The 23,560-nt window shown below is 39.3% G+C and overlaps 1 protein-coding gene across 1 annotated transcript in view; it reads right to left on the reverse strand.

The window, feature by feature from the left end:
- PEX14 (peroxisomal biogenesis factor 14) overlaps positions 1-23,560 on the reverse strand; it is a 79,716-nt gene that overhangs the window by 20,869 nt on the left and 35,287 nt on the right. The window contains exon 3 of the mRNA XM_059829852.1: positions 21,070-21,154. Coding sequence (XP_059685835.1) covers positions 21,070-21,154 — 85 coding nt within the window. The remainder of the gene's footprint in view (positions 1-21,069; positions 21,155-23,560) is intronic.

Here is a 23,560-nt window from a genome sequence, read left to right on the forward strand (position 1 = left end):
CTTATTACTTCCCTGGACTATTCTGCTGCCTTGTGAAGTGGTCTTCTTCATGCTACTAGTGGCACTATACAAAAGAACATCACAACTACATCTCTTCTTCATTATCAGAGAAGACTGGGAGTGCCATCACCTTGGAACGCCTCCTTTTTATTCATCTGAACAAGATGTTTTTAAGGCCCTGTCATCTTGGCCTCCAAGCATCAAGGGAATAATCGCCCGGAGCTGACTCCTTAAGCATATATATGGAATAAGTCTGCACTGCAACTAGCAAGCTGCGGATTCAGAAATATACCTGTCTTCGTGGTTGTCATTTCTCACACAACACCAACAAAAATGTACAAGATATTCTAAGACTGTCCTTAGGTAATTATAACTAACTCATCAAAATTCTCCTTGGACTGAATTTTTTTCAGATTCACCACCTACACACATGTATGCACACAGTATGAGTTTTCCATGCCCCGAATTACTCAACCTTTATATATTAATTACATAGAAAAGTGGGAATTTCTAAACCAGATCAAAGTGTCATCTGTTCCAATATCTCACCTTGTTTTATTTTATCACAGTCCTTCTATCACTCCATTATATAAAAAAGTATCCATGGTCCTTTCATCGTTCTAATCTAGCAGGAAGTTGGTAACCCCGAAATAATACCACCTCCCTTGGATGCAAAAGCAGTGCCATGAAAACTGGAGCTTTGTGTCTAATATAACTCTCAAATAGGTATGTCAAGAAAATCACCTCAGTTTAACAGAAGAATTGCTCTAAATCCACTTTCTCAACACTTTGGAAAACAAACATTTTAGTTCTTCTAGAGTTTCAGCAAGATCAAGACCATGCAGAATGCAAAAGGTTAAAAGGAACAATAAAGGAAACTGCCAATTGTAAGTGAATTATATTTGGCTTTGAAAGCTGAGCCACGGCTATATTATAAAAGGCATCTCTTTGCGTTGTTTACCATCACCCTGACTAATGCAGACCTTTTTTTTTGTTTTAAATAATCTCATGCAAATTAGACACACACTTCCTTCCAGTTGATTGCTATCTGCAAGGAATAATCTAACCGCAGAGGGTACTGAGCAAGGACTGAGCTGAGGAGAAGGATGCAAGGAAACTGTCTTCGTAGCCCTACAGAATGCAAACCTATTCCCTTCCCCCAACCATCCATTTCATTCCTCTACAGCACCACAGCCATTGCAAAGAATTAGTCATAATTTTCACAAAGCCTTAAAATTCCCTTTTCAGGCTTCAGGGTGTTGATTTGAATAATCCAGCACCCATGATTGTTTTGCACTCCAAGGTTCTTGCTGACCCTCTTTTGTGATTGTCACTGCTGCCACTCAATTTTCAGGGATCACTCAGCCTCTGTAAATTGTAGTCAAACACAAAATGAGAGCAAGTCAGAGAATAAAATGGGTTGTCACAAACATCTCTTGGTGCCTACACCTCAAGTATTGTATAAAAAGCTCCTTTGCCCAAGAACTTTGAAGACCTGACTGTCTGTTTAGGCCCTTTGATAGCATCTACTACTATTTAGTGTAACAACCTCATGTACATCAAAATACTGTTCCTCTTATGACCACTCTGAAGTAGAGCAGTACTTAGAGGAGTACTGTGATCTGTATTTTACAGATAAGGAAGAAGTGAGATGTACAGATATGAGAAGTGCTCCAAGGTCAGAACCAAACCTCTGGCAGTCAGAAAGTTAAACTCAGGAGATGCGAGTCCCAGTCCATTGTTTTCCCATAAATCCATTCTTCTTCATTTTCTGGATGAAGCACAGTAGCAATAATTGCAATGCAAAACCCTTGCATGAGCTTAACTAGATGAGCCACTAAATTTTTTCTTCTCCTTCTCTGACACAGGCTCTGACATTTCAGTGACAACCCTTTTTTCCCATCCCATCCACCGAGCGTACCTTTTTCTTCATTATATTCCTCCTTGCAGTGCTCAATCCAGTAATTCATGCAAGATTTTCACAACCTGAAGGCAACATTAGTTTTAGGGAGAAAACTTCTGGTTAGGAAGAAATTAAGAATTCTGCCATAATAGGGAAGGGTGGTAGAAAGAAGGAAGTTCTTTTTGTGGGTTTCCAAAGCCAGGTTTATTACCGCTTGGACAGACCACCCTGGAGCAATCATCACACCTACCCTCTTGCAGGGACAAAAGGCAAGGGAGGGGTGCAGGGCGGGGGGTAGTATCTGTTGTTGTTTTCCTCACACATGCACACACTTTCTATTAAGAAGAAAACAAAATAGAACTGGACAACTTGTTTAGCTACAACGAACTATATGACTACCCGAAGTTAGCGCATGGTATCAATGACTAAAAGGGAGATCTACTGGTGGACACCCTGAAATGACATTACACTCCTGTTCCTGGAAGCCACTGAGTCAACTCTGCTCAGAAAGAACACGGCCACATTTTAAAAGAATCATCATAAAAACCTTCTGGGATCTGATCCAGATTAATGATTCCACCTGTTCAGTCAGTTATATGCAGTGCTGGGCGATTCTTTTATCAAATGTTTGTCCTATAGCCTACTCTGTGCTTAGCTGAACACCTTTCAAAAAGGCCAAAAAGGCATAGTCTCCTGATCCATTTTCTTTCAAACATCTTGGTTCACGGGGCATTCACGAGGCTGAGCCCAACCCAACATTTTAGCAAAACCTAAGGTCTCAGAAACATCCCTCTGATTTTTTTACCCTTCATTTACATTAACACACTGGTTTTGAATGTAAACATCCTGCTGCTGCACTTCCAGCTCAAACTTTGTGTAAAGGAACCCACACATCAAAGGGAAATTGACTGGTCTCAACTGTCAGGTCAAAAAATGCAGAAATAAAAGTAATTTGAAAAGTTACTGAAAGGGCTTTGAATTCTTACGGCTTTATTCATCTACAAGACTGTTAATTATGCAGTTGCAGTCTTTAAGAAACATTATACACTTTAACCCATCAGGGTGACTAAGCAGCAATCAGAACTGATAAAGGTGCTCTAACCTCAGTTGCACAGCACTAAAAGAAGGAAGGAAAACTTGACAGTACAATACTAAGAATTACAGTGAGCCAACCAGGAAGGAAAAGGTTAAAACAAAAAGTATTTTGGCATAACAAATATAAATAAATAAATAAATCTGGCAGCAGTTTCTCTTCCTGGCCAAGCTTTTTGGAGTCTATAATAAAATGGAGTGTAATGGAGGAGAGGAGGGCAATGTCAGAGGGTGAGGGTTTGGGAGAGAGGTTGTTAAGTATCTCCCTCTCCTCAGCTGTGTTTACTCCATTTACAGGACCCCAGGTGATTGATAGACAGACAAAAGAAAAGCAAGCAGATAGTAACCCCCCTCTGGGAGCATCAGTAAAGGGGATAACTCCTGACATCATCTAGAGCCCCAAACTCTCCTTAGCCACTTGTAATTAAAAAGACAGAGCAAGATATGCAAACCAGAGAAAAAGTAAAAGAGGATTTTTTTTTATTTATTATTAACATTTTGTTGGAACAGTAGAGTGCAATAAGGACTCTCAGAGCCGTTAAAAGTCGTCGGGTGACCTGCAGACCCCTATTTCCCAGAGCCTTGTATAAAATTGAATTTTTTAAACATAAATTACACGTAATGACGACACTGTAAAAACTAACAGTAATGGAAAGCTGTGCTGTATTTCATTAGCCTGTATTATTCCGTGCCACCTGATCCAGCCGGGCCTTGTTTATGAGTTAGTGTGTTAGCAGATGCCGATGGAAGCATTTGCTTCGACCTTGCTCTTCTCATTGGGGCATGAAATTACGACGGCAGCACCTTGATATTACAGCCATAAATACAGTAAACTGCAAATTTAAGCCAACGGCTCCTATTGTCTCTGAACATAAAGCTGATCGGTATTTATTTAAAAGGAGAACGAAAAAAAATATTATATATCACCTTGTTTATGGGTCCAGCCCCCCCCCCTTCCCCTAATCTGCCTTATTCACTTGGTTAAATACTAAACAAACAAACTAAATCCTCCCTATTTTCTACTGATTAAATATTCTTATGAAATGAGTATTGTCTTCAGAAAACTGGATCAAAGTGTTTTCCCTCTGAATAAGAAAGGGCAAGCGACTTGCTTAGCATGTCTTGGAATGGAAAAAACAGGAACAAGTACCACAACTTTTCTTCTCAGTTTTCTATATATGAGAAGTTCAAAATGTAAAATGAAAAAGTTGCTTCTGGTCACTCCTTCATGTTTGTGTGTAACACGTATGCACATGAGAGAGAGATAGAGAAATATGTTTCCTTCCAGTTGTTTCCTATTTAAAAATATCTCCCTTGTTAATACTATTTCAAAACAAGGAGAAAAGATACAGAAAAAAAATTGTGGGGAGATTAATGAGAAGGGAAAAAAATGCATAGGGTTCCTTCTCTGAGGCAGCAGACAGCAGGGAGAATGCCTCATTCTCCTGTGGGCATTTTGGGTAAATACCCCATTCACTGACAACATACCCACTAAAATTTATTAGAGGGGAAAAAATCAAACACAAAGGCAAAAGGACATTGTAATATCACAAAGCACATCACAGCATAAATCACAGCATTATAAGTCAGTGCAAAATGTATTTCACTGGTAGTTTCAAGGCAGGGAAAATACACTTTCACTTGTAGTAAGAGAGGTCAGGTCTTCCTCTTCTAATGTAAAGTAAGCTCCTTGCTTTTATGAAGTATGTTATCTCTGTTCCACGTAGGAAAAAAGGAAGGGATACCTTAAGTAAAAGCTCCCAATACTAAGCTGTACACGTCAGGGGCCAAAGCACTAAGAGGAGAAAATGAGGAACAACATGCAGGACAAAGAGGCTGGATAATGGGACTCAGACTCGGGATTCTGAAAAGCAAAAGTCCTGTTAGATGCAGTGCTATCACAGCCTTAACAGGATTTGGACGCCTCGTTTTTGAATTAATCTCCAACAAATCTTCAGGTAGTAGACAGCATAATTCAACAGGCACAATTTTTGCTTCACAAAAAGTTCAAATTACAAAAAAGACAGACAGCAACACCACTCTAAATCAAGCAAGACATGTCCAGAAGTCCTCAGTAACCTGAATTACACAACCAGAAGTTTTGTTACAAAGCCCAGTTAAATTCCTACACAACAAGCATATGCAAAAACATAGTGAAACTTCAATCTTGAGTACCTTCTTCCAAAGACCTGTCTATTACAGTCATTCTAAGAATACCGTGATCAGCAAAAAAGAAGAAACTAGTCTTTCTGAACATAAATAAAAATCTCTCCTTTTAAAAACAGGGGGAAATTTTATTTTATCATAATCTATGGGTTTTAGTTTTAGGTCTCTTGCCTTCAGCTTTTCCTTTCTATTATCCTACAAGCAGAGGAACAGTACCTGATAGAAAACCTGCTTTGCGTGGACAATGGTAGAGTAAGTCCACCTGTCTATTACACCACTAGTGATGAAGAGACAACACATGTGACTAAGCTGGAAGCCAATGCTGTAACACGGGGACACAGGACATCCAAGTCAGCCAGTGCATGTTGTGAGAACACTACATAGAGAACAAAAACCTCTGCATATTTGAAATTATTTCAAATTAATACCTACCTTGGGGTTTGAAGACTCTATGCCAGGATGCTGATTCCAAGGTAGTTTATCAGGAATAGAACATAACCAAGGCTCTGACATTTGTTTAAAAGGAGCCCATATATGGAAGAAAATCCAGATAATGGCAGAGACACTACTCTAGTAACTATAGTGCTGTCGTAATTTGTTACCACAATTGACAACCTCCCTAGAAATAAGAATATGAATTCAGAGAAAACAATTATCAGATATACTAAACGGGTAAGTTTCCAAGCAGACCCAACTTGTGATCTGCAAATGCTTGCTGTTACTCCTGCAGAGAAACAAGCCTCATGGTGATGGTTCCTGATCCTCATTACTTGTGTTATAATATTCCTTAGAGACCCCAAAAGGCATTCACTGTGCAGGTATTGTGCCAGGTACTGTGCAGAAACAGAGTAGAAGGCAGTCAGACCTACAGCGTTCAACAGTCTGTGTGAAAGAAAGACAGGTTGGAAAGAACAGAGCTGCACACAGAAATGAAGTAACTTACCCAGAGTACACAGCAGGTCTATGAAATTCCCTTTCTATTAAATTAGGAACTACAACAAAAAACATTCTATAAAGGCGAAAGGATATTAATTTCTTCTACAAGTTCATTTCCAAAAGTAGAATGGTTTGGTACACGGCACTTCAAAAACCTAGAAGCTAAACTTCATTACCAAAACTTACCACAAATTTTAAAAACAGCAGTGTCAGAAAACGTTTGTGCTTCAGGTCCATTTACTTTGTGTGAAAGAAAAATATTTTGTTAAGCAGCTTGTTGAGCAATAGTAACAAAATGATTGGCCTTTGGCTACTCTTTGATCTGTGATAGTATCTTTAGGAGCTTCTAAGGAGAAAGCCAGAGGTTGTCTTAAATTTGGGTAAGGTAAAACTGGCAATATAGGAGGTTGGGTTTTGATCTACCTTTGGAACTCCAATTTTGAACTGTTATTTCCAACAACTTGAACCAGCACGTAACAAGAATTCCGGCACTGAAGTACAAGGAGCTGGCCTGGAGGATCTGCAGTCAATCAGACATCTGTAACTCCAACATCTCCGTTCTTATTGCAGCAAAGAATGACCAAGCCTTTCAGTGGTACGGGCCTGAATACGGTCCGTATTAGATTTGACCTAGCAGACTGGCCCTAATGTGGAATAACTCTGGATTAGAAGTCACTGCTGATGCGTTATTACTGGACTAGACCGGCCTGCAATTCTAGAACCAAACTCTCTTTTTCCCCAACTCTGCATTCAAAAGAAAGGAATTGTGTAAAAGAACAGCAATTTCAAGCCATTATAAGGAATTCTTTAACCAGATTCGTCAGAATATCTGAAGGATGACTTAGTTTTATATGTAAGAATGCGAAAGTCTGTCCTGATGCACCATTTCCAGCTCCTTATATTACTCTGGAATTACTGATTGCCCCAAACACACTAACAAGAGCATCTGGATATTTTCTACATTAGACAATACCTGTCAGAGAGTAGCCTCTGCAAATTAAGATTAACTGCAATGTAAAGAGCAACTTGCCTGTTATTTACTTCCTCTTTCACTTTCAAAACTTGACACTTTAGAAAGGAACAAACCAAACCCATCAGTCCAGACTTATCACATGAAAAACCATATGAAGTGTATACTAAATGAACTTTTAGTGTTTGAAGAACGCACAGAACGGAATACTGAATATGCAGTACGATAGTGCATACTGTGTGCTCTCTTGGTCAGGAAGTTGCTATAAGGAGCACGGAGAACAGTAGCTACAGCTGCACGTTTCTGAGAAAATGTAAAAATACGTGAAAGTATGTATGGAAAAATATATGGAAATGTAAAGATACTAACCCTGGATGAGGAGCCACGAACACAGGAGTCTAAGTCCTTTTTCTGACAGGTATTTTCTCACAACCTCACAGAGTGTCTTTGCTCCTCTAACCCAGTTTCCAGAAAGTGGAATCATTGTTAGACACCTAGGAATCAGGTGTCATCGCACTGAGAAGATAAGCTCAATTAAGAAAAATACATCTAAATACTACATATTTGATTATTATGGTATAAATGTTTCAGGTAAATCTGGTTTGCACTTCCCCCAGAAAGACAGAGACGCTAATACACTATTATAAAAAGACATGTCAGCAAGTATTCATTACAGATTATAAATCACCCTCGTTCTTCTTTCTTTTGTTTTAGAGAAATTTTTTTACATGCCATTAAAATATTGTTTGCTGAATGCTGCTACAAAGCTAGCCACCTGTAAAATTAAAGGCTGATGCTGCCAATAACAGTGTTGAAATACCCTCTGTTTAAAAGGCAAACCTACTTTGTAATTTTTAACACAACTGTATAAATATTTCTCCACCCACCCTTCACAATTTTGTTGGTCACATTGCGTCCATTTAGACAACAACCATCTATGTCATCACACAGGATGTTAATCTTGGGTGGAGAAGAAAGAAACAATAGCAAATGAACTTTTAAGAAACCAAGATTATACATTCAAGCAGGGTCCTTCATGATAAAAGAAGAGCGAAGACAAAAAACATTAGCGGACAAGTCAACAAAATAGCAGAAGTTTCAAAAGATCATTTTTCATCTTTGGGTTTGTTTATTCTTTTTTTTTTCCTCCCCATGTGCCTTCAACAGCTCTTCAGAGTTCTGGAGAAAATTAAAGGAGTCTGGATTAAACGCCCAAAGGACGACTAATGCTAACAATACTAAAAATAACGAGGTTAAGTGGTGGAAAAACTATGGTGACCACACACGGAGAACTGGAGTGGTAAGGTAGAAAAGGAGTTTCATCATTGCTCCCTCGGGACATGCACAGAACATACTAACTGCTTCTAGTTCTCTAGGGTTCCGATTACCATGCCAAACACACCTCCAGAGCTTCCTTATTAGTATAATAAAAAGCCTCTACACATTTGGGTTCTATTCCCAGCCTTGCTATTGACCTTGTGTAGGTCATTTAACCTCCATCTGCCTCAGTTTCTACATCTGTAAAACAGGAATAATATTACACAATATCCTTTGTAAAACGTTTGAGACTGACACTGAAAATTATCATGTACAAAGACTAACTGACAGTTTTGAGAGTCTCTACATACATTATTTGCATTTGAGCTATGTAAGGCATTGGCAACAAATAATTTATTCCAGTAACATGTTCAGCCTTTTTTTTTGTGCTTGTAGATCATCTTTGGAAATACTTCCAGATTTCTAACTCTCACCAAACTACACAAGGACTCAAATTCATGCTTTGCTTTGACTGGGTGCTAAAATACATGGCATCCCTCTGATCTCCTTTCGGCCAAGTGTTGCCCTCAAAATGCAGTCACTGGGATTGAACGTTCAAAATGGAAATACCGAAGTATCTATTCATTTAACACTGTCTGTTGTCGTCTAGTGCCTCATGAAAGTGCCAGCCCAGGAGTTAAAATGGGAGTGGCTACACAGAATTCACACAGAAACTGGAGTGAAGATTAAGAAACATTTATGGGCATGTTCCTGCAACATAACACAAGTTAGATCAGTAGGTGAGGCAGCTGAAGCAGCTGAAAAACTTGCTACTCGTATCAAACTCATATTGTATGAGGATAGCTCTTGGAGTTCCAGGACTAGGAAACATGCCCTAAACAAAGGAATCGCATCACAAATAAAAAGGGAGTGAATAAAAATGGGAAGGTATTCCCTTCTGGGCATTACGTAAGAATGCGTCTCCTTCCCGGGGTGCCAAAAGGATAATCAATACCACTGTACAGGGCGCCCAAAGAGCTTTTCACAGAGTCGGGGTCACTGATGAAGGGCCAAGGATGCACTGTGCAGTTCCCTCTCTCTCCACATAATTTTGCACAGTAGGGTCTTGAAGCACAGGAATCATGCCAGGCACAGGTGGAACACTGTTGCAGGGGAAGCAACTGTTTGACGTGCTGTTTAAGAGGCAGACCCCTGAGCTTCGTCCTCGGTGCCCCAAGGATGACAGCCCCTGCACTCCTGAGTGCCAAGTCCAACGACCAGATAGAACAACTTACCCTTTACAGTCACCGCAGCAGGTGAAGTTCACCAAAAGGACTCCGATTCTTTTCTTCCCCCATTTCCTCCCTGGTTTTCTTTTACTGCTACTGCTGTCTGTCTCAGGTGGCCTAGCGTGAAAAAAGCTCTCCTTTTATGATGCAATATCTGGGACCAGGTGAGGCCCTGGCTCTGTAGATAACCTAACAAATGGGCAAGAGCAGCTTGTGTTCTTATTGACAGTGCACGTGCTAGTAAATACCACCCTCCAGGGTATTCTCAGTAAACACACAGCCATCCCTAGCTTCTAAGATCCACACACACTCACAAGCACTTGCTTTACCCGACACTGAACTCACACCTCACAAACAAATTATTTAACTACTCTATCCCCCAAGGAAGACAGCGATCATTTCAAATGCAGCTCCCTGCTCGTCTCTCACATACACGCAACGGCCTGATAGGTTAAATGCTGCCATTTAATTACAGTAATGGAAGCTGCTATTTTTTGGTTCCCTTGAATCCTCTCTCGCTCTCTTTTTTAAACACATAGAGTCATCTTTTAAACATGTATTTTATATTTCTGAGTGCAACAGCTGCATTCTCCTGGTTACTTGAAGAGCAGGAGCAATGATATTCTGATGTTCTTCTCTGTACCTCTGAGCAACTAGCCTTTTAAATGCTACATAAAAAGGAAGACAGGTTGGGGGAGATGCTGTAAGAAGGAATACATGCTAACACTGCAGAGGCCAATCTGCCCCTTCGTTTACTTAGATGGGTTGCGCTGATTTTATTGAATAAAACTAGCTTAACCTCCCCCCGCCCCGCCCCAAAGCAGCTGGGGCCTGGAGAGGATAAGCACGAAAACGCTTTGAGTAATTTTACTGAAAATGCTATGCACATCAGTACATCACACTGACGGTATGGCACAGTATGGTTATATTTTTATGTATATGACTGGGAGTCAGAGTTATGTCAGACCTAACTGTTCTTAATACATCTGACTCAGTTCCCCATCTAAAATGGGGATGGTATTTCCTCTGTTTCCCACTGAAATTTGGAGTTTGCAAACTGTTTGGAGAATGTAAAGGTCTAACCAAGAAGATAAAATGTAATCAGTAGTACATTAAATTAATCTTATAATCTTGCCATTCCACAAAAGGTGTCACAAGCTTAGTCAGTTAATATTTGTAGAGTACTTTGAATATGCAAAGTAGCATAGAAATATGGGATATATGTTTGTTAAATTCTTGAGCATGCTGCAAAACAATTTTTTTCCTCGAGTGAATTCAGGAAGGGAGCTGTAGGTGGCCAAAGACTGGAGGGTTTTATGGTTAGTTATTATTGAAGAAGGACACATAACACACTATTACATGAGTAGCACAATAACTATTTGTGGATTTTACATTTCGTATTGCGTGGCAATTAGAAAAAATTCAGAAGCAAAGCATAAGTACTTCCAAGTCTAAATAAATTCTTACCTATGCTAAGGCCTCAACACTCCCAGAAAAATACCCATATTACACCTGTCCTCAGCTTTATTTGTGCTCTAAATGTAAAAAGCTTATTTATTTGTTCTGTGGCAGTTGGCTCACAATCAGCCAGCCAGCCATGCAGGGATATTGCCCATCTTCATTCTCTGGTACGGATATCCACTGGTGTCTCTTAAGGATGGAATCTTAAAAGGTGAGGCAAGGCAGACACAAAGACAAATTTAATTTTATCACCATAAAAAGGGACATTTCCACATGGGCAGCAAGGACATGAATATCATGTGTATGCAGGGGCGGGGGGGATTATAAACGCATTTTTGGCGAAATTCAATAAAGCTGATTCCACTGCATAAGGTCAGCAATTTACTTTTAAAAAATGATATGATTGCAACTTTTAATATAACCCATGTATTTGCTGCAAGATGCTCTAGAAGATTGTGTAATGTAACCACCCGACCTCTCCACAGGAGCAGAGATCACCCCATTTACCCTTTATTGTCTTGCTAAAAGCAATGCACATTTGCACGGTATGACAAAGTCAACAGCTTTTACTTCAGAGAGCCTCAGATTTCACTGAGAATTAATTCTCTGCTCTCCTCCTAGAGGAGTGGAGTCTCGCCTGGACTAGGTTCCATCAGAAAGAAAAGGAAAGAATGAACCAGAGACTAAATTCCCCTTTTAGCTAAGGAAAGAATGATTGCGCTCCAGATTAAAATTAAGAGGGAACAGTGTAGCAGAAAAGCAAATAGTAGGATTTCTTGTTCACGGACACCCAAGTCATAGTTTTAAACAGGGTAGAAAAGTTATCTAAGAGAACCTAGAGAATTATCTCATACAGGAACTTATTTTATCTTTCCTAGCAGGAAAGTATCATTAGGTCTGAGATGGATTTCAGCAGAAGAGCAATATAGATTATCCTAATTACACTCCTTGTTTTAGCCCCAAGAGAGAAGGCTGTCTTTTCAGACTTAGAATACCAGGTTCATTCACAGAGCAGATCAGGAACTGAATTCCTTTACTTGCTCCAGGAAGACTGTGGGGAAACCCTGGGCTGGATGACCATGAAGAGCAAATTCCTTCTATCACAAAAATATTTTTATACAAACGTACATAGATTTCTTCAGTTGTCTCAAGGTGAAGCTTGCTTCAAAGGTCAAAGCTGCAGGGCTGGATTAGGATTGCACGCAATCTGCCTGAGCCTTGACATTCTGACATTCTACAGTTTGCAGCTCTCCCCTCCCATACACATCTGACGGAAGTAAATTCTCAACCTCTCTGCAAGTGTGGCTTTTACAGCAGCAAGCAACTTCAAAAATCACACGCTACAGCACAAAGAACTCCAAAACAAGCATATCAAAGCAGTTTATAAACATAGCTAACATAAATCTTACTAAGTCAATAATATAAAAGTGGTAATTAACCCCATTTTACAGATGAGAAAGCTGAAAACAAGTAACTTGCCCAAAGCCAAGCAAGCAGTCAGATCTCCAACGCCTGCTCTTAGATTGTAACTACAGAAGTGACTTTCTTTTGGCACTCTGCATTTACTTTTACTTGAAAACATGATAAATAAATTAATAAATTTACAGGTCAGACTGAGGGCCTGGGTCTTTTCTGCCCATCACTAAGGCTAACAATTTCAGGACTCAGAATATAACTGACTATTTTAGCATTGTCTTCTAGACTAGACTTCAACTCACTCTGCTGTAATTATATTGTTTTTTTCAATGCTACCAGGAATGGAAATGTTATTTTGACAGTAAACAAGGCAGATATGACTCAAAACACACTCAGTGAGCAATAGGAGTTAATTTTGCAAAGCCATTTTTAACGGCTCTTTTACATTACATAGTTACTGTCAGATAGCCAAGTGGAGAGATATCATTAAACCCATGACATTCCAATTATTTGTTAAAATTAAGCTTACAACCAATATTTTGTAGCATACACAACTTCCTGGGCACCAAACCGGTCTGTTCCAATCTATCAATAATTTTCAAGCTATAAAAACATGGCAAAGGTGATTCTGGACTCTTCACTGAAATCGTGAGGAATTTCTGCGGCCCAGTAGAAACAGGAGATGTAGCAGACTGTTTACCCAATTTACTCTAAATTAATCACCTCTCTTGTTCTGTGGAGTACAGATCTAAACGGTTCAAGATCGCTGCAGGTTGAGCCTGAAGAGACAGAGGAAGGATATTACCACTAATGTGACTTGTATCCTCTGTTATAGAACACATATATAGGCATTTAGAGGATGTAAAATTTGAGAGTCGCTCCCTCAATGGCTTCTTCACAACACCATTAAACATCAAAGGGGTGCCTCTTGTGATGCACCTTCTCAACACTTCAGACAGAAACCAAAAAGAAAATCACAGAGATTTTCATGCTTTTAGTATTAAACAGCAGAGCTTGTATCAAAGCCCTTTAAAATAATCTTGCTTAAACCAATACACTGTGAAGATTAGTAGGCCTTAAGTTTTCCATGACTTTTTTCTTCTGCTCACTTTAAACAGCCCCAAGTAGGACTTTTTCCCTCATGTTCATCAACGTACTGAATTCAGAGCCAGTAGCCTAGAGTATGCAAGCCAAACGTACAAGCACAAAACAGTGCACGATGACAAGCTCGTTGAAGCTATCCAGTAACAACGATGATGTATTTTCCTGCTAGTGAAAAGCACTTCTGTGAAAGAATTCTTGAGTTCCAAGTAGAACATAATTTTTTCATACAGAGGGTGTTTCTTCAAAACAACCCAAAATGTTCTGGAGAAAAGTAATGATTTCATAACAATTCAAAAACCATTTTTCCAAATATTTTCACTGTAATATTACATATTATATTATTCTATCAATCTCTTTTATTATCAGTTGTAATATTAAAGACTCCAGTCTAATCTATACAAAGTGATCCAACAGGCTACAATATTTCGTTTTTTAAAAAAAAGTCTGCAATTTTAAATGTTAGTCCCTATTTAATACAAAAAAAAATTTCCAAGTATCAGAATTTCCAGTGGGATAGAAATATATTGTTCAACTTAGTTTCTAGATACGATCAAGCTACAAAAAACAATTGTTATAAAGCAATGAAATGTACACTGAGTGCAATGTTCTTCTAAAATAACAAACTCACTTGTAAGTAATTATAGTTTCTATCAGACTTTCTATCAAACACACACTTTTCTTTATCATCTGGCTATTATAAACATTAAAAGGTAGCAAACAGAAAGGATTGCCTTCCTTTGTGCACTGCATCACATGGCTAGTTATGCCTAAACTAATATCAGGTGTTTTTCTGCCCTCTCTTGAATCACTAGTGACTGGGACAAGAGTCAAAGATGAGATATGGACTAATTTGTCCATGTGGATAGGGACTAAATAGATTACCTTTTCCAAACTTCCTTCCAAATCTTGAGGAACAATAGTGAAGGCTTTCTATCAGCTATAAAGATTTTCTTCCAAAAACCCCAACAACTCCAAAGAATGGCCATATCTGATTCCCCAGGATGTCCTAAGGTTGATCAGTTTATCACATTTTGTTAGCACTACTGCTGCAGGTCTCTTCTTGCCAAGGAAGCCAAGAAAATCTGCAAAGTTCATGACAAGTTCAGATAGCACAAACAGTGATAAAATTGATGGGGGAAAAGAGTCAGCATGATGAATAGGCTGGTGCTGAACAGCAAGTGACAGCTACGCAGATGGAAGACTGGCAGGACAGGGAGACATCTCCTTCACAGCAGATGGATAAGAGATTCTCAATCATTTTCAGGAAGAAAAAAGAAGGCAACTAATACAAAATACAGAACTGAGGAACTGATTTCTGGATCATGAGCACATCTATTCTTCTGGATTATGAGACTCCAGCAGTGGAAATATTCCCTGTATGTTGAACATTATCAGCACTGGGCAAACATAGCACAGTGCCAAAAATGGATGTGACTACTGATAATGCTGATTCGGATAGGAACTGTTGTTGAGTTTGCTAGCAATGAAAGTATTCATTCTCTCACTCTTCATTCTTTGCGTCCCTAATAAGTTTCTTGGGAGACAAGCAGATTTCCCCATTTATGCAGGGTTGTATTGACCCAAAATGTGGATGGGAGGCACCTGAAGAACAAACTGGTAACATGAACAGGTGCAGGACATATTTTTCTTTAACCTAAGCAAAATATTGTAAGGCACATTAGCTGTCTTTCAAAGTCATAAACAGAGGCCTAAGCATCTTTAGCAATTAAATATCCCACAGTGCTTTTCAAGAATCTTAGTAAATTTTTTACTCGGTAATTACATTCTCTGTCTCTAAAGCTCCCTCTGCAAGATCACTTAGATAAGGTATTCTTCCTCTCCTAAAAACCACGTAGTGATGTTAAGCAGCTGCTGTCCTCTACCTCAGAGGTGGAGGCTTTTTAGTGGAAAGCACAGTGGGATCTAGATAACCCTGTACACACCATCAAACATGTTCCATGCAAATAGGTGTGAAATTTCAATGGTTAATGGGTACAATGTGCTCTAAAATCCTCAAAAGAAAAGCATTATGAAAATGTAGAACGCGCTGACTCCCATTTAACCTGTACAGTCATTTCGGTAAGTCTACACAAGCTGTTAGACTTGCTTCATGCTACTTGAACACCTGTTCCAAACTTCTTCAATAATCAGAAAGCACACCCTCCCTGGTGCTACCTATGCTAGTGAACTTCCTCTCATTGTGTGCTAAAGTAATTTGTTCTAGATGCTTAATACACAGAGTATATTTTTGCAATAAATTTTTGTTATCGGTATCAGAATTCCAGGTCTCACTTGTAGCTTTGCAAGTGCAAGTGATGAGGTCGGTGCAGGCACTGGCACAAAACACATATTAAACAGCTAGATAACAAGTTACCCGATCTGCAAGTACAAAACAGGACAAGCACTCACTCACACGATCAGTTGTGCAGTGAAGTTAAGTCTTCACTCCTTCACCATCTCTTAAACCCATATCCTGTCAGCAAGTCTGAAGAGAAGGACAACTCACCTAGCATTCCTTGAATACTCTACACTTACAGTCTAATCACACATTCTTGTATCAAACACAGTCATTTCTAGAAAAGCTGTCTTTTCTAGAAAAGCATAATGTTCGGATGGCCATAGCAATTTGGCCCAAATAAGTATTTTGACAGCACAGGTTACTAACTATATTTTTTGTATGAGTTGTCACTGGACTCTATTGGCTTGCATTGTATTTTCTTCTCAAGGAAAAGCTTTGTAAAAACTGTTCGAGCTTCACTGAGACATGTTAAAGAATTAATTACAAAGTAAAGCTGAAGGAGAAAATTAATTTTGGAAACACAAGAGGTTACTTTTCTTTTCCTCCCTTTTCTGGAAGTGGGGGAGGAAAGGCAGTTATTTTCATCTTCATGCTGGGGGCAGGAGTTGGAAGCTGTCCAGTCGATAACCTGGCCATCAGAACAAGGTTTGTAATTAAAAGGTCAGTGACCTGGAAAGCTAGGGCCTCACTCTCAGGGCTTCTCAGTAATGACGGCGCTATTAAATTAAGACTGTTATGAAATCAATGCTAAAAAAGCTTTCATGGTAACGAGATTCCATTCAAGGACATGCAAACTGCCTCATGAAATGGACTTAAATTATAAAAAAGAAAAGTAATAAAAGAGGGTTAAATTGAAATCTGCTGAAGAATTTACTTCCTTTAAAGCCCTCCAGCAGTGGGCTGTGCCCTCTTCTCTCAGGTCCTCAAGGTGATCCACTTGGGTTTCTTTGGCAAAGAAGAAAATACAGGGGTTAAACTTCCAAGAATGCAGACTACAGAAAGAGGAAGAAAATTAAGTCAGTTTTCTAATGGAGATTCTGGGGCTGACAGCATTTGTTTCCAGGGAATCAAGCGTCTTTGAACTCTGATTGGGAAGTGGCATGTAACATTAAATAATTTATTCATCTCTTCAGAAATCACCATTGCCTGGCATCTTGACACTGGTAAAATTTTCTGGAACTCTGATGCACTGCAAAAAACTGTGCAAGACCTACAGGAAAACTGCGTGTAGTAACTCACTTCCTACCAGCCAAAGCAATGAAACAGATCAGTAGACACAACATGTAAAAGAGCAACGCTTCCAACAACCTCCAACTCATCCCACCGAGCAAGAGCGTGGCTGCATTTGGAAGCATGTAGCCTGTTATGTTACATATATACACAAAAGACCAATTCAGGTAGCATATCTTCTGAAGATTGTCCAACCTTCTGGGTGGAGGTTTTGCCAATATAACTCAACAATTATACATTTACTTGCCCTAATGCACCTCTGTTCTCCCATCACTATAATTTCTGAGCTCCTCATACGCTTTTGTCTGTTCCCACAAACCCACTCTGGGAAGGCATTACTGTACTCGTTCGACAGATGAAGAGAACAAGCAACTAAGAAAAAAGTTCTTCATCAAGCTTACACAATGAATCTGTAACCTAGCAGTTTTTCCCTTCCCTGCCCCAAAAGACTAGCACCCTGAAAAAGAGAGCTCCACATGCATAGTGTATTTCCACCCCCTTTCTCTATCTTGCCAGAAGTTACAGATTCAGAGTAGACAAAATTAACAAGCCACATGAGTTACCGGATGGGTAACTGAGCAGTACAGGACATCTGAGGCACAACAGTTAGATGACAGACACATTTCCACAAGGGTTTAAACCCCACATGCTGTCTAATTACTCCCAAGGCGCCACTGATTCTGTGGCATGTCATCAGCAGAATCAGTGAGTTGGACAAAAAACAAACAGCATCTTTTTTTCCTTTCTTTTCTTTCAGATACTCTGAGGGGAAACAGCTGTTTTTCCCTTCATCTGAAGAAGTTCATGATAAAAAGGAGGAAATGTCATAAATTACACAAAATGCCAGTGTAAGCTTCAAAGAAAATGATAAATGATTCTAATAACTTCATGTTTCTCATTAATGCCTCTGTATTTGGGAGTTTAAAAGTGCTTAAGACAACAGAGAAATCTCATCCAAGTTTTGAAAGACCTTTTACAAATCCAGGACAGCCTCACTCTCCCAACTGTCATCAACACTATCATCCCATGCTCCAGAGAGAGCAGTTCAGCAAACCCATGACCTGTAAGTAACCAGGAAAGCCTACTTTCAGCCTCTGCAAACTACTGTTCACAAGAAACCAAACCCAGTCCAGCTGACGATCCTGACGAAACCTTCATTTCTCACTGCACTGAAATGTATTAAACAAAACCCAGTTCCTATATTAAATATTAAATAATATTAAAAGGAAATAAAATTTGATTGGCATTTTTTAGGAAGTAGACGCTTATAAAAAAGAAGAAAAAATTATAATTCAAGGCAGAACCACCTCTGCAAGTATCAGAAGCTAATGCTCCAATCCTATCCCTGTAGCCTACATCGGCTGTAGCTGGGGTAGTGGAAGGCTCCTGCAGGGGAAGGGCACCTGGTCCTCTCCCTCTCCGTTCACAGACACAAGGTGACCCAGCACCATCCTCTCTACTGCCGGAGTCTCTAACCAGGCTGTGGGGAGTCACAGACCTCTCCTATACGGTTCCACAAAAGTAACTACAAAAGACAAGTTCATACATGGTGTACAACTATCTATAGATACAAAAATTCTCCTCCACTGAAATTCTTCTGGGGTCTACTGCAATTTCTGCTTGAAGAAACCTGGATCAGAGTAACTGTGGAAAAAAATACAAGGGTACCTCTGCATTATTTCCTACAAAGACAATTTTAAAAGAGACTCTTGTAACTGAAATGGTTTCTCTACAGAAAATGCTTTTTTGACTGGCAGTGAGGACTTCTCTACCAGACAGCCTAATGTAAAATGGGGATAAATATTATCATGGGGGTGACAATGACCGTATATCAGAGAATAGGGGGAATAGCCTACCAAACCGTGTAGCCCCTCATTTACTCAGGACTAAACTAGCCACGACATCTATGTTTCAAGAATAATCGCCTCCATCTGCTAGTGCACATAGGTACCATGACAGTATGTACCTTCTGCTCTCGAGGACTGAACAGAGGTCATGTTGTAAGCTCGGTGGTCAGATTCCATATGGACATATTTCCAGTGACTGCTAGGTACAAGCACTACCGGCCCCTGCTCCTTCCTATCGCCTACTGTTAAGTTTTCAAACAAACAATTAGCACAAAGGGAAGGAGGGCTAATTAACAAACAGGAACAAACAAACAGCTCTACCAAACCATTTCTGCTCTTTAGTAATTATTAGCCGAGTAATTCATGAGAAGTATTAGTCGGGCCACAGTTTCTCTGTGCCTCCATCTCCCCACCCTTCCTCTTCTCCCAGTCAGGGATTTATTAAAATTAAACAGATTAGATGGAGCTCCTGATACTAAAAACTGTTCAGCGAAGCCTGTGGTGGGGAAGTGCAGAGCAAACACCAGAGACATTTGTCTCTAAATTGCTCTAAATACCTTCTGCAAATGAAATTCTAACCCAGCTGTGTTGAGAGAGAAAATGAGGAATAACTGGTCATTGTCAGCACAGAAGAAGATCAGGCAGTTATAATATTGCACGATATACTGGGGGCTAAGGATCTCTCAGCAACAATAGATTTTGTATCAGGTTACCCCGGGTAATCAGCACAGCTTTTAGGCTCAGCTTTCCCCTTGCTTCATTGCCTCGATGATAGAGTTGAAATCCCCAAGCTTTTATGATTAATTACTCCCCATAGGTCCACATATTTCAAGGAAAAACTCATGGAGCACTAGCGGCCAACTGGCTCCAAATTTTAATGCCATCCTGATGGTGGGACAGTCAGTGCAAGCGATGTACCTATGTGATTGGAATGTTCTCTAACTGGCACTAGGACAAGCAGTGAGAGGATCGCACTGAAAACGATGTATCCATTAACTACTTGTCATGATATCATTGTTAAAACACAAGACTGCCATACCCTTCTAGGTCCTTTGCTATTCAAGATGAGCGAAGTGGTGCATATACTTGAACTCTCCATCTCATAACATCAGGTCTCAGGCATCTCAATAAACAGTTCATAATCCCAGACAGAATAATATATATTTCATAGGCTTCGCTACTCTTCAGAACTTGAAGATCTTTAGCTATAGAATTTGATATACCTTGAAGTACTTACAACTTCAATGTATAAGTGGGTCACTCCCCTCTGAAGTTTGGAGTTTGTATTTTCAGTATGATTCAAACTGCTTAAAGTCCTCCACAGTATATGTAATTAACTCCAAGGTAAGACTGTCCTCATTATTTACATCTTGTGGTAAGGATCTAAGCCATATGGTCCCAGGAGGGTAGCTTAACATGGAGTGAACTTCACCTGAAATGCACTATAAGTTCTGGACTGAAAACTTTAGAAAGAAAAAAAAGAACGAAAGATAGTTCTGCTATGAGTCAGAAAGTAAAATAAATTCTCAGTAGGCAATGGCCAAAGTATGTTCCATCTGTCTAAGACGATATAGGATTTGTCAGGATCTGTTCTATCCCTGCTATAGAAACGGGCTAAACTCAGTCAGTAGTTTATCATTTCAGCCTGAAAGTCAGGTTGACCCCAAGCTTGACCTTAACCTGACCTTGTTTACTTCCACCAAGTCCTTCGCCCTTCATTCCTCTCTCTGGCTCTCTTCGGAAACATTCGACCTTTTCACCTAGAAGCTGGTCATTCTAAAGCCAATGTTAGTAAGGTCAGAACTGACCAACTAGTCCACAACTCTAAAATGTCCTCATTTCAGAAAAGACCTGATAATAGTTAACCCAAAAACTTCCAATGTGTCTTCCGTATTCTACAATTCCACATCTGGTGCCAGTATCGCTCTAGTCAGTTTGGAAGAAAAGAGACTGTTATTTCTTACAAACTTCAAATCTCTTTTTGAGACAGACTGCTTGCTTTGTCCTTAACATCTAATTTTCCATAGCAATACATTCTGGCTTTTTGCTAACTCAAGCTCCCTCATTATCACTGAGACCACAAACGTAAGAGTCCATACCTTTCTTCTTCAGAAATGCTCTTCTGGTTGCAAGAGGACTTTGGCGGACTCGTGGATTCTGTAAAAACTTCACTGCTGTCACAATCTGATGAGGGTAGGAGGATTGGAGAAATAGAAGAGAGAAAAGATCCAAGTTAGGAATGGTCAAATTCCTATTTTACGTTAAGCATTCTGTATTGCAAAGTAAGGCATCGCATCCAACACATGGAGACGGTCTGGAGCTGACACCGATCCAACTTTCAGAAACGGTTCAATGAGCATCAGAGTTTGTGGCTCAACTCTAATCAGACAGCACAATTATGGTATTTCAACCTAGAAGTTTCTTGTTGAATTACTCTTGGAGCAGCTCAACCTGTACAAAAAAACTCCATTAAGATTCTTCGGGGTTTCTGTCGTTTATATTGTGATCTTCTTACCTAAGTCGGCTCCTATAGTAGAGGGCAACCTCGAGACAGTGCATGTGATCTGTAACAGTAGGCTTACCAGTAAGAATGCTTCCTTTCTACCTGGCTTAAAGCTCCTTGCAAATTTTAAGAGATTAAGGCCTTTTCTGCCACTACTCTAATTTACTGAAAGCAATAAACAAACCTCAGCTTGTCATGACTGGAAAAGAAGCAGCTTCACATGTTTTGGATCACAGAAGAAAAACATCAAAAAAGTAACTTTCCATGAGATAAATGGGTAGGTGAGTGTTCCACACCAGCAGAAATCACAGATTGCTTTTGTCTAAAGACTGACTTCTACATCCTTCTTTAAGGTGACATATAGCCACCTTAAAGCCACCAACACAAACCACTTATTCAAACAAAGGGTAATGTATGGGATAATACTCAATGGCATCAACGACAATGGCACTAGTTTTTTACATCTCCATTTAGTGCCAATGAAAGGTATTTCATTTTTTTCTTCATATGGTACGTCAACTTTCCACATACTCTCCTGTACTATTACACAAATTATTACGTGTCGCTGCACTACTGAAAAACAGCTGATTCACGTTACTTTTATACAAAGACATCTGTTCTGATTGTGGCATCAGGGGGAATCATTTGCCTGAAGTTAACAGCACTTAGGAGATGGACACATCCATGTGAACTAGAGGAAGAGATGACTTCCTTCCTCCAGAGCTGAAAATAACCACACATATGCATGGAAGGGGTGTTTCTCCCCAAACAGTGGCATGAACCTTCTCCTAAAATGGTGGTATATGCTAGACCTATGTTAGGTAGGTCTTGAAGAGTTTATCTTAAAATACAGTTTCTGGAATTCAGTTCCAAAAAGGTTTTCAGAACTTTTCACAGCAGAAAAAGAAGGAAAAAAATAGCATCACTACTGAAATCACTAAGTTTCACTTTGTGTTTGAATCAAACCCTTCAAATATGCATTTCTGGTCAGAGAGCAAAGTTCTGATGGGTTTAATGGCACTTTCAATGTACTCCTCAGTGCATTCCATCAATGTTTTTTTTCTTTTAAATTGCATCTCTTATTTCTTTAAATACATTAATCAGGCTAGTGTAGGCAAAACGGATCCATTGGACAATGCAATAAACATGAATTATCATCTATCCAACACGCATAATGGCTTAAAAATACATAATAGCAGGTGTAGTTTAAATGATTAGTTATTACACCTGTGGTGGGTCTGATTCAATTGGGGAAAATCATCTTTAATAGGTTAAAAGGTTTAGATCACCAGGCTTCCCTTAAAGTGGCTGTAGAGAGGGTATGATGGAGTACGCTGTCATTACTAATTCATTTAAGAAAAACATGGGGGATACAGCAAAGAACAGCATAAACGAGCGAATCCAATTTAAACATCAGGTAAAGCAGAAAACACCTTTTAAAAAAGCATGATAAATGAATTTGGAAGAGAGATGAAATTGACATATTTATTTTAACGGGAATTTGACAAAGTCCCAGCACACTTCAAAGTTGGGAGGATAAAATGAATGGGGTATTTTTAATTCTTTCCCTTTTCTTATTTTCCTTCATTTTTTTCCTTAAGTTTACGTTCAGTAATTTTGAACCATAAAATACTATAGCGAAATACCCCACATAAAGTACACTTCGGTTTCATTTATGTGCACTTGATCTGTCTCCAGCTGAAATGCAGGTGACAGGCAAATCACAGATTTAAACTGTGCTGATATTGTTACGCCAGATGCAAAAATACAAAGCGCCCAAACTAATAACCTTAAGATAATATGCTGAATAAGAAAGATGCCCAAATGAGCAGACCAACAGATATGTGAACATATGAAAACCACTTCCCTTCTAACAATAATTACTTGTTTGTTTCTTCAGAAACTCCTCAACACTCCCTCCCACATTTAGTGAGCTAGAGACACCAACACAAAAGGCCTGCAGACCTGAAATTCTGCAAGCTCTCATATTTAATTATCAGGTTTTAAGCATAAAAAAACCTGTAAGAAATAAGCAGTATTTTTCATTGTGCTATTTCAATCATAACCATGTAAACATTTTATTGATT

This window comes from Gavia stellata, chromosome 27 (assembly GCF_030936135.1).
Source record: "Gavia stellata isolate bGavSte3 chromosome 27, bGavSte3.hap2, whole genome shotgun sequence".
Lineage (NCBI taxonomy): Eukaryota > Metazoa > Chordata > Aves > Gaviiformes > Gaviidae > Gavia > Gavia stellata.